Source organism: Phoenix dactylifera, chromosome 1 (assembly GCF_009389715.1).
Source record: "Phoenix dactylifera cultivar Barhee BC4 chromosome 1, palm_55x_up_171113_PBpolish2nd_filt_p, whole genome shotgun sequence".
In the NCBI taxonomy this organism is placed as follows: domain Eukaryota; kingdom Viridiplantae; phylum Streptophyta; class Magnoliopsida; order Arecales; family Arecaceae; genus Phoenix; species Phoenix dactylifera.
The window spans coordinates 14009749-14021542 of record NC_052392.1 but is presented as its reverse complement, the minus strand read 5'-3'; the positions used below and the strand labels follow the sequence as shown (position 1 = coordinate 14021542).

General features: G+C 42.2%; 1 protein-coding gene across 1 annotated transcript; it reads right to left on the bottom strand.

Annotated features, from left to right (window-relative positions):
* Nucleotides 1-2564: 2564 nt before the first annotated feature.
* Nucleotides 2565-4919, bottom strand: LOC103696722 (uclacyanin 1-like). The gene is made up of 2 exons (XM_008778424.4): nucleotides 4485-4919; nucleotides 2565-3228 (listed from the first exon to the last, which is right to left on the bottom strand). Exons 1-2 carry the CDS (start codon nucleotides 4690-4692, stop codon nucleotides 2879-2881), a joined length of 558 nt encoding a protein of 185 aa, XP_008776646.1. The 5' UTR covers nucleotides 4693-4919; the 3' UTR covers nucleotides 2565-2878.
* Between the last annotated feature and the right edge of the window lie 6875 nt (nucleotides 4920-11794).

Below are 11794 nucleotides of genomic sequence, written 5' to 3'. Positions count from 1 at the left end.
CCATGGACCTTAATTGTGCCTTGAGTGCTGTTTGATATTCCAATAGAAGACAATATTGAAGACAGCTAAATGTCAGCACAAATAAGTTTAAAGTCTCAACTTTTTCTCTTTGTTTTTTTGTTTTTATTTCTTGTGGTGATTGATAATGGTAGCTTAGCACTAGGAGCATGAAAAAAAAAAAAAAAAAAAGGCTGAATCCGGCTCGAATCCATCTTTTCAGTTCAACTCGACCCATATATATATATATATATATATATATATTCAAATAGACCCAACCACATCGTAAGTATATATATAATTCAATTTCTTATTTTTTATTATATGTATACATAATTAAATTTATGTATTTAAATTTATTTATTGAATATCGATCCTATGTAAAATAGAATTTTTATGCTTAGTTGTAGTCCGATTCATTTGCCCAATCTATCGAACTTCGGCACAATAAACCAAACCGAATCGAGCTGAATTTTTTGAGATGGTTTTCAGCAATTTTTGTAAACGATCAGCTCAGTTTCAAACCTAACTCCCGCACGCCCCTGCTTAGCATAAGGCAGGCAGATGGTCATGACCACCAACCGACCGGCAGCCCTGGGGTAGGTGATATATATAACTAGTGGCCCTCAGTTAATTTGGGCATAGTCTAGGAGATACCGTCAGAAGATGCACTCATGAACGACCAAAAAGTGGGCTCCATCCCTGGCCGTCCCTGGAATAGAAAATGCGAACCAAAAACCTCTGGCCAAGCGACCAAGATGGTAACCTAGTAGTAAGGGGGCAATAATTCCACTCGAGTTGTTCAGATTAGAAACGCGGGAACGTCGATTAAATTAGAAGACCGGATGCTCCACGCCTGGATGGCTCGCTAGCGGAGATGCTTTCCTTCTATCTGTACCAAGGTGGTGCTGGGTGACGTACCCACACGTGAGGCGGTGAGCCTAGTGGGGTGAGCCCACGGGTCGGAAAAGGCACGCGAAAACCTGCGACCTGTATCGAATATTTCCTGGTGGAAAGGGGGCCTAGTGGGGGGCTGCTATGCGGGTGGGCTGGTCCCTCCCCCTCCCCTCCTATTCTTTTACCAAAAAAAACAAAAAAAAAATCTCCGGCCAATGTTTTATAGCTCAGAATACACAAAAAAGTTATCAGAGAAAAAAATAAAACTAAGAGACATACTTAGCGGCGGCATGGCTCTCTTAAGTCAAGTATATTTATAGAAAAGTTAATAGAGCCATAGATTGAGTGGCCTCATGTATAGCCGATTATTTTGCCTAAAGCACCCTATAATTTACTGTTTATTGATGAATAAATAAAAAATAAATAAATGAAAATTTCAGAGCACGAGCCAGCCCTCTCAGCTTAATCTCTGCTCCTAAAACCTTTTCATCCATTCGGAGGAAAGAATTTTAATTTTATCATCTATTTAGATAAGGAGGTTGGGCAAACAGCTGGGATTCATTAGTTCCATCCAGGCCAAAAGAATTAGAGAGTGCATCTCCTTTGAGTCACTTGAAGGCATGTAGATTTAAGTGTTGGTGGAGCAATTCCCTGAAAGTAATAGCATAGGAATAATGAATGCAATTTTGTCTGAGGAATATTTCGGTAACCATAGATGTGTGTTTGTTTTAAATCTAATTATGACATGCGATGCCTCGAAAATAAAAGAAACATATTCCTGTTTAAGTACTAATTAGTATCAAATGTAGAGCTATCAGACCATCTGTAAATTAATGACATCTGATCACAGAAGGATTTCGACAAATTTTTTTTGTTCTCTTAGCTGCAGCTACGGTCGAAGAGAGTCAGATAGTAGATATGAACCAAAAATAAGTCTGGCTGAAGGCTTATGGAAATGAACAAAGTAAACATACATAGCGGATGGCATAAACAGCAAAGATTGCTTCCATAGACCCGGCTGCTATGAGAAAATAACGAGTTGCTCCCTAAAGATCATCGGATTATGTAAAGCCTCGTGGTAGCATATATTTAGTCCTACATTGATTATTCGTCGAGAAGCTCTTGGTTATTTATACAAGACAAATACCTAAAACTAAGGAACCCCAAAACTTTTTGTGCGAGGTCCTTAATGATTATAAAATAATACCAGAGCCGACCTGACCTGAGCTTATATGGACTAGGAAACACGGCAGCACGAGCTCATTAAGATTGACTATGGACCGATCGTGATACTTGTGATTAGATTTGAATGGATTTAAATTCTTAGATTAAATAAAAAAAAGTATGTGAGAATATGTGCAGGCGTATATTTAGTCCCACATCGATTATTCACTGAGAAGATCTCGGTTCTTTATACAGAACCAAAAAATTCAAAAAATATCTTTTGACTAGTCTTTTTGGCTGAGATTTTGGATCATTATAGATTATAAGCACCCGATGAATGAACAAACAATTTTAGAGGATTCAAACTCCTGATCATCATGATCAGATAAAGTTGGCTTAACAATTTTATGCTCATTCGCTTGTTTCTTATTTGCCTCTTTCGTATGTGAATCTAAAATATGCATGCTGTTCAAAATCCAAAACGAAATAAAAACAAAAGATAAGAGTGAGCTGAAAGGGAGTTCCAGAATGGGTTCAACAATGTAATCCAAGATCCATACAATGACAAACCAAAGCAAAGATATGGAGGAAGATATCATCACCCTAAAAGGTTTCATAAACTTATGCGAAAAGACTAAAAGCATGGGAGTTGCTCCTTTTTTTCCTCCAAATTAAAGACTCTTTAGCAAGGATAGTGAAACACAAGATGTTCAAACGATCCTCCTAACATCCAAAAACAAGCACACTGGGAACCAAGTGAAACACAAGCACAAAAGTGAAAGATGAAACAAGAACAGCAGCCCACATGAGTTGAAGCCCATTAGAATCCCATAGCACAGATCAGAATCAGCCCAATCAAGATCAAAGTTGATGCTGTTATATAGCTTGAGCCAGATGGTTGGGGACCTAATGCCAATTCTTGAGCACCTACGAGCTGCTTATCTTGCTCGCCGGCTTCGACTTGGGGCACCACCTGGACATGCAATTTGAGCCCATTCCGGCAATCCTCGAGCTTGCCGCTACTGAAGTAGCGCGCACCGGCTGCGTCGAGGCTCACCCGGTCGAGCCCACTACTGTACATCCTAATTGGGTTGCTGAGGTCGCAGGACTCAAATTCTTTGCTGCTCCCTAACTCCATGATGCTCCCCCGGGCTGCAGGGTATGTGAACCCTGCAATGACATATGAACACCATCAATTAGCTATTGATCAGGCTGAATTCTTGATAAATTAGTTGGATATGGATCCTCTCCATATAGTGCGCAAAATAAAGAATGTATATTGATACGTAACAATAAATAAACGAAAAATAATCTTTCTATTCTATTTTTAGAAGTCATTTTAGCGTTCTATTTTTTTTTTCTTTCGCTAGGGCACTCAAATATAGATTGAAGATCTTCAGTTCTTCGGTCGGCAGCTATTGGATTCCAACCAACTAGGACGAACTTTCGAATACTCGAGTCTTGCATTTGTAGCCTATAGATTTAGAATCAAACAAATCCTTGAAGTTTTAATGGGAGGACTGAATCCCTCCAAATTCTTGGGCCAAACTTGGTCGTTAACTCTGAAGAGATCCTCATGTTTGACAAATAAAAAAGAATTTTTAATAAAGTATTTGATATGCTTTTAATCAAATTAAATGTATTATTTTGTTTGTGGAGATGAGAGATCTTTGGATGATAGCGAGAACAACAGGACAACCGAGCATGGAATTCTCGTGCTCGTCTCCTTGCTCTTCAAATATACCTCCTGTAGTACCATGTCTATAATAAATTGGCATCATAAATTCACTAGCTGCATACATCTGCTGACTACAAGATATCTTTGTTCCTATGATGGTTTCAATTAATCAATGGCTGTGATTAGATGACCCCATGACGATATATATATATATAAAGATATTTGTTGATAGTTTGATAGAACCTTTAACCACCCCATTCATGGTTCCACATCTTAGAAAATCTCTTTCTTTGAACTAAGTGAGACTTTATGAAATATCTTTGCAACCAAAAAAATGGCATCCCTTGCTCTCCATAAAGCACATTAAATGCATATCTTTTATCTAATGACAAATCATGAAGGGCATGTATTAGTACAAGGCATGACATCAGTTAGAGGATAGTATTAAAAAACAAGATGTAAATTGTAAACTAATCATACTTAAGAAGAAATTTGATTATAGCAAAGTACTACCTACCAACCTACCACAAGTATTGCTGCATGAGCATATGACACCAAACAACAAAATCAACTTAGAACCTTTTGGCATGGAACTACTCCATCTGAAACTAAAACAATCCTTAAACTTCTTAAACCTTTTCTTTTGGGAAAACAAAACTCTAATGTATCTACATTTACATTTTAGAGAAGAACATGAAGGGGAAGAAGGGGGAAAAGAAAACGAAGAAGGAAGAAAAAGAAGTCTCACAGAGATTGTCTCCAACCCTGAAGAGCTTGTCAAGGGACCAAGCAGCCATATCAGAAGCAGCATCCCACCCCTGATCACCTCCAACAACATGGTGCAGTACCCCTTCTGCTGCCTCACACCTCCTTATTCCTCCCTCTCCACATCCCATAGCTATTAGCACCACCACTCCAACAACAACACCAACATAGCCCCTTACCAACCTAGCCATGACAGAGAGAGAGAGAGAGAGAGACAGAGACACAGAGTTTTGAAAGAAGGTAAGACGGAAAATGAAGGAAAGAGGCTCTGTCTCTTTCCCTTCTCCCACCCTTCACAACCTGCAGTCCCAAAAAGAGTGTTGGTTTCTTCGTTATGTGTGCAACGGTGCAGGGCACGGAGCCCAGCTTGTCGAGAAAGAGGCCAGAGTCCAAACCCATCGAGAGAGCCCAGAGAAAGCTTTATCATTTGTATAGGTCTATAAGAAATACTAAAGAGACCAACGATTTATCGCAAGCGTCACGTTCACACCCGAGCCGTCGCATTCTATCGCGTGGACCCCACACATACCTCTGGCCAAAATTTCTGGGTGTCTTCGGCGGTTATTGTTTTAAGTATAAGGGACACGTTTCGGTTAGCGTTAATGGAATTGGAAGGTGGACTCCTTTAATTAGATATAAAATAGCTAGTTGCTGCCGTAGCTGTTCGGTGTTATGGATGGGTGAACTGATATAGAGACACGTCGGTCCTGATCCTGAGCCGAAGCCTCGGGATCTAGGTTTTCTTATGGACATGGCTCGATTGGATGATGCTGGCCATTGGATCTAGGGTTTCTTTTTTTCCATCCGATATTTTCTTTTGACTTTCCCCACGGTTGGAAATTCTCTCGTTACGATGTACCTACCCATCCATTGCCGGCGCATTACAAAATTCATGAAAGAGACCTATGAATTTTTTTAAAAAAAAAAAATTCTTGTTCAAATCAAGAAAAAGATGTGTAAACCCTAGATTTATGAATCGAGTGTCTCCTTCTTGGGTTTGATTAACCCAACCTTACCCAAAATTACATATTTGGCCTCTTCATCCTATGTTCGGATGTGCTATCCAGAGCCCTTCGGGGTGCTGCGGAGATCCAGATTTTGGAGACCTATAGACTGGTGTTGGCGTCTGTTCAGATATTGCATCTTCTAATGATTACATGCTCTTAGTGAGGGCTACGAGGCGAGCAGCAAGGGTGATACAGAGGATTCTTGAGGAGTACTATGCAACCTCCAGTCAGTGGGTTAATTTGCCCAAGTCTACCATCAACTTCAGCCTGAAAACCAAGCCGCAGGTGAAAGCATCCATCAAAGAGATATTGGATGTGGAAGAGAAGGAGGGCACTAAAGGTATCTGGGAGTTCCCATCACCGACCACTGCCTTCGATGCAAAGACTGCTCCGACGTTGAGATGAGTATCAGACATAGGCTTGAAGGATAGCAGATGGTTACGCTGTCAATGATGAGCATAGCGACCTTGGTCCGGTCGGTCCCCAGTTGGATACCGGTTTATTTGTTGTCGAGCATCGTTGTGCCGGTGTCGTTGTTGAGGTCCCTGGAGCAGATGTTTAGGGAACTTCATCTAGGTTGATGGGAGGGCAGAGGGGCATTCACTTGTTGGCATGGGAGGTGGTCCGTCAGCCGATCAGACAGAGGGGTCTAAGGATCCATTCACTCACAGAGCGACAGGAGGTGCTGGTAACGAGGCATGCGACCAGGTACATCTTGGAGCCTAACAGTTTGTGGAGTGCACTTCTAAGGGCCAAGTATGGTGCCCATACAGTGGCGACGAGCTTCCAGGTAGGGCGTCACTGCTCCTTCATTTGAAAGGAGATCTGCTCCCATACCTCGATGGTGCTTACTGAAATTAGATGGGTGATTGGCAATGACCAATCCATTGATGTCTTGGAGGATAGCTAGGTGTCCAAACAACCGCTCTATCGAGTGCTGACCTTGATTGATTTAGCAAAGCTGGCGAGCTACAGAATCAGTGACTATATCATCTCGGGAGAGAGCAGGTGGAACAAGGTGCTGACTAGGGAGGCCTTTGAGGAGCAATTAGTTGAGAGGATTCTGGATATCTTGCTATCTACTAGGAGGACGTCGGACAGATTGGTATGGGCAACCACAGATAGGGCCAAGGTGCGGGCCACAGACCTATAGGCGGCAATCGGAGGGGGAGTTGCCCAGCAGATGGACGGTGGATGAATTTGGAGGATGCATGTTCAACCCCGAGTGGCCTTATTCATATGGAAGGTGGCTTGAGGTTGTTTGCCGACCAAGAGTGTGTTGGCTGGAAGAGGTATCAGGATCGCCCCGATCTGCAGATTGTGTCCTGACATGGAGGAGTCTATTAGTCATGTTCTGCGTAGATGCCCACAAGCAGCACAAATATGGAGGAGGGCCTCGTTCCCCATGTCTCAATCCATCCGCTATGCTGATGATCTGCTATGCCAAATGAGAGATGCCATGCGAAGCCTGAGGACGACAGAGTGGGGCATCACCTGTGCCTACTTGGCGTATCACATATAGTTAGACAGATATACGTAGGTCTTTAAAAACAAGTAGGTTTCCTTGAGGAGTGTAGTAGAGAGAGCCTTTATCCAGGTCATTGAGCTCACGAGGGCTACCTTGGAGACCTCATGTAGGATGGCCAGGGATATCTGGGACCTCCACTCTACTGTTATAGCTCCCTGATTCGTCCTTGTTTCTTGAGGGGCTCCACCCCCTAGCCATCTCAAGGTGAATTTTGACGGTAGTGCTTGCGGTGACGGAGTCAGAGCAGGTGTGGGATTTGTGATTAGGAGTCATAATGCTAGACTGATTGCTGCTGGGGGGCGAAGCACCGTTGGATTGACAGCCACAGGGGTGTAGCTCAGGGCAGCATTGGAAGACATCACTTATGCTAGGCGAGTGATGGATACTGAGCGTATCATCATCGAAGGGAACTCAACTATGATGATCGAGTGGATACGGGATTGGGGGCATAGGGGGATAAGAACCCTCTGTTGTATGACATTCTTTAGATGGTGGAGGACCGTAACGCCATCCAAGCATGCACATATACCGGGAGGCGAATATGGCCGCTAACTGAGTTGCCTCCTTTGTTGTCCAGCATTCTGAAAAAGTTCTCTAGTCTTGTCAAGGGGCCGCTCCTACACTGCTTCATCATCTTCTCGCTCCGATTCTATTGGTTGCACTGATACTAGAATGATATAAATAGCCGCTATACCAACAACAAAAAAAAAATACTACAACCCCGCCCCCCGAAAACATGCGCGCGCATGCACGCACACAATATTCTATTATAGTAGATTCAAACTAAAGATTGCCACGAATTTTACGGTGCTTCAAATTTAAAATCACCATTATCTAGTCCTTTTTGTGATTTGACGTTGTTGTATTAAAATAATAATAATTATTACATCTGGTAGAAAATAATTGAAAAAAAAATAATGATATGAGTTTTCAGATAGCGTCAAATTCTTGGAGATAAATTATGGTGAAAATTTTTGAAATTTAGAATAACTTAATTAAAAGCAGATTAATTGACAAATAGGGGCTCTCCCCCAGACTAGTTCCAGGTTCTGAAGGACTCCTCTGATCTAATCATCATGGACAAAAAAGGGGGGGAAAAAGAAGAGAAAAACGTGAAATGGCGAAATAGACGGATCAGCTCTAATGAAAGAAAAGAGGACAAAGTTGGCAATGCATGGAAAAGGGACATTTAATTGCTATGGCCAGAGCACAACTCGATTTCTAGAGCTAATTGCTTCTTATCGACCCCCCAACCCCAGAGTATTTAGGCCCTGTTTGGGGGAGCTGTTGGCAGTAGAGCTGTTGGAAGTAGAGCTGTTGGAAGTATAGCTGTCTGAAGTAGAGCTGTTATAAAAAGCTGTTTGCTGTTTGGTAACTATATTTTTAAAGTGCTGTGGCACTTTAACATATGTTTGGTAAACAAACTGAGAAAGTACTTTTATATGACAAAATTACCATAAAGGACATTGCATAGTATTATACAATAGAACATGATAAAACATAACATATATTAATACATAATATACGATATAGTATAATATTACTGTAATATAAAATATTATTATTATAATATAGTAATATGATATTGCATAGCATAGCATAATGGTAATATAATTATTAGAGTAAATTAATTTTCTATTATATAACATAATATTAAATTATTTAACATAACATATTAATGTATTATGATATAATGTAATATATATTATATTTATAGTATAATACAATAATAAAGATATAAAATATTATAATTATTAGTATTAATTAATTTCTCATAATATAATATAATATTAAATTATTTAAAATAACATATTAATGTATTATGATATAAGGTAATATAATATAATATGTATAGTATAATACAATAATAAAGGTATAAAATAATATATTATTAGTATAAATTAATTTCTCATAATATAACATAATATTAAATTATTTAACATTACATATTAATGTATTATGATATAATGTAATATAATAATATATTTATAGTATAATACAACAATAAATAACCATTTATCTGTTTAATAGATTATCTCTTTATTTAACTATTTGCAATGGCGACAAATTCACTATACTTATCAATATCATAAGGATCAGATTATTTGCCACTCACTCATTATTTTTCTTTTTATTTATTTATTTATATATTCATTCGTATATATATTTTTATTTATGCATTTATTTATTTATTATTTTATCCATTGAAATGTATTTATTTATTATCTTATTCATTCATTCATTCATTCATTTATATAAATATTTATTTATTTATTTATTTATTTATTTATTTATTTATTTATTTATTTATTTATTTATTCTTTTCTTTTCTTTTCATTTATTTTATTTTCTTTTCTTCTTTTTTTTCCTTTTCTTTTTTTCTTCTCTTCTTCTCCTTCCTTCCTCTGCCCCCTTCTCCGTTCTTCTCCTCCCGCGCGGCCGGCAGCACCGGAAGGGGGCCAGGCCGCGACGGCCGCGGGAGGGGGCCGAGCCATGGCCGGCAGCAGTCTCGGTGGCCGGCGGCGCCGGAGGGGGTGCGGCACTACGGCGGCGGGGGAGAGGGAGGGGGTGCGGCACTGCAGCGGCGGGGGAGAGGGAGGGGATGCGGCGGCGGGGGAGAGGGAGGCACTGCAGCGGCGGCGTAGGAGAGGGAGGGGGTGCGGCGGTGTGGGAGAGAGAGGGGGTGCGGCGGCGGGGGAGAGGGAGGCACAGCAACGGCGGCGGCGGCGGCGGTGCGGGGGGGAGGGGGTGCGGGTGGGTTGGGAGGTGGGTTGGGAGAGGAACAGGCGGGCGGCGGGGGGGGGGGGTGCGGGTGGGTTGGGAGGTGGGTTGGGAGAGGAACAGGAGGGGAGAGGAACAGGCGGTGAGACAGTTTTGGGGGAGGAATTTTTTTTTTAAATGGGGGTATTTTGGTCAAAAATATAGCTTTCCGAAAAAGCTAAAACAGCTTCCTCCCAAAAGCTCCAAATTGGAGCTTCCTCCCAAAAGCTGTTTTCAGCTTTCCGCAAAAGCTGAAACAGCTTTTTAAAAAATTTACCAAATACAGTTTTTCATCTAAAAGTACTTTTGGAGGGCTAGAAAGTGCTTTCTGGCCCTCCAAAAGCTCCCCAAACAGGGCCTTAATGATGGCATCGAAGTGGGAGGAAGATTCACTGAGGACTTGTTTGGGAAAAAGCTAATTAAACTTCCCAGTTCCAAAATCTTTGGCAGAAGGGAAACCTTGGGATTCCGAAACTTGCTCGACTGCAGCAGCAATTCCAAAATGTTGCTGCTGCTTCTTTCGGCTTCAGCCTGCACGTGGATGTGCCTCGCTAGACATGGTTCTGCAGCAAGGATTAAAAAGTATATATCATAATTTTTTTTTCTACCCATGTATTCCATTGGAGAGCATAGCTGGTGGATGCTCTGTGGTGGTTATTATTATATATGGATTAGGGGACCATACAATATGGCAGGCGAAGGCTTTTAATCTGGACTGGGTATGCTTTTATTTTTTTCGCCACTGTGTAGTCTACTTTCTAGTGATTCAGCTAGCTGTGCTTATGTAAGATTAGTGTAAGTAGCCGATGTACCTTTTGTGGTTCAAATTTGGCCTGAGGATGACCATGTCGGAGGAGTCGGAGAAGCTGCCGATCGAGGCGGAGGAAGGATGCTACCTCTCGTGCATCAACGTACCTGCACAAAGCCTCACCGGTGTTTCCAGTGAGGGCCCTCCGATGCTTAAGTTAGCGTGGAGTATTTGTTGGCCAAAAGTTTTTTAGGCATTACCTGAGAGGGCTATTTATAGTCTCCAAGGAGGTGCCCAGGTGGTGAAGGTATGGCCTGCCCTCATCATGGAAGGAGATGGTGCTGACCAGGTGGCGTGGGCCACGGCTTGCTTGAGGCACACGGTTTCAATTGTCCCTGCGCTCGGTATGGTGCTGGCATGTGCCGCAAGGCATGACCCTTGTCAGCAGGCATAACTGGGGCAGCAAAGCGTAGTCCTTTATTGACGTGTCTGGGCGTGGCCATCAAGCAATGTATGGCGCGGTGAGGTTACTGCAAGGCATGGCCGCAGCATGCACTGGGCGAGATTAGCTCGGCCTTTGGCGGGGGCCGAGGTCGGTCTTACCTGCTTGGAAGGGTGCTGAGGCCGTGCCAACATAGGGGGCCACGACAAATATTCGGTGAGGTCGGCTCATTAGGCGTTGAGGTCGAGCCGACTTGGGAGCCACAATATGTTTGACAATGTCGACTTGGCGGGCCCTGAGATCGGCCTAGCCTCCTTGACTTTGAGGTCCGAACAGCAGGGTGCCCCGAGTTCGGGCCAGGGCGCGTCGTATAGAGTGCCCCGAACTTGGCCGGGGTGCATCATCGTTGTAGACTCCAAAGGCGCCTGCTACAGGTCGTAGCAATGGAGAGATCTGGCCGAGGACGGTTTGGCCTTCGGCGAGGTCCAATATAGGACTGGCTCTCAGTGGAACCGAGGTGTAGTGCGGTCGGTACTGAGGTCTGCTTGGCCGGAACGGGGTGATCTCCTATTTTGTGCAGGACGATCCATTTTGTTCCCCATCAATACCAAAAAAAAAAAAGAAAACTTTTAATCTGGAACAAAGTAAGTCTTTTATTCATTTCCTCCACAGCAGTTCCAAACCCGTGAGCTCCATAATCCGGACCAAAGTGCCTCTTTCTTTTATATATGGAACTGATGGGTAATACTAACTAGGAATCTTCTTCTTTCGGAATTTTTCCCAAAAAGCTTTCAAAGTCACCCCCTCG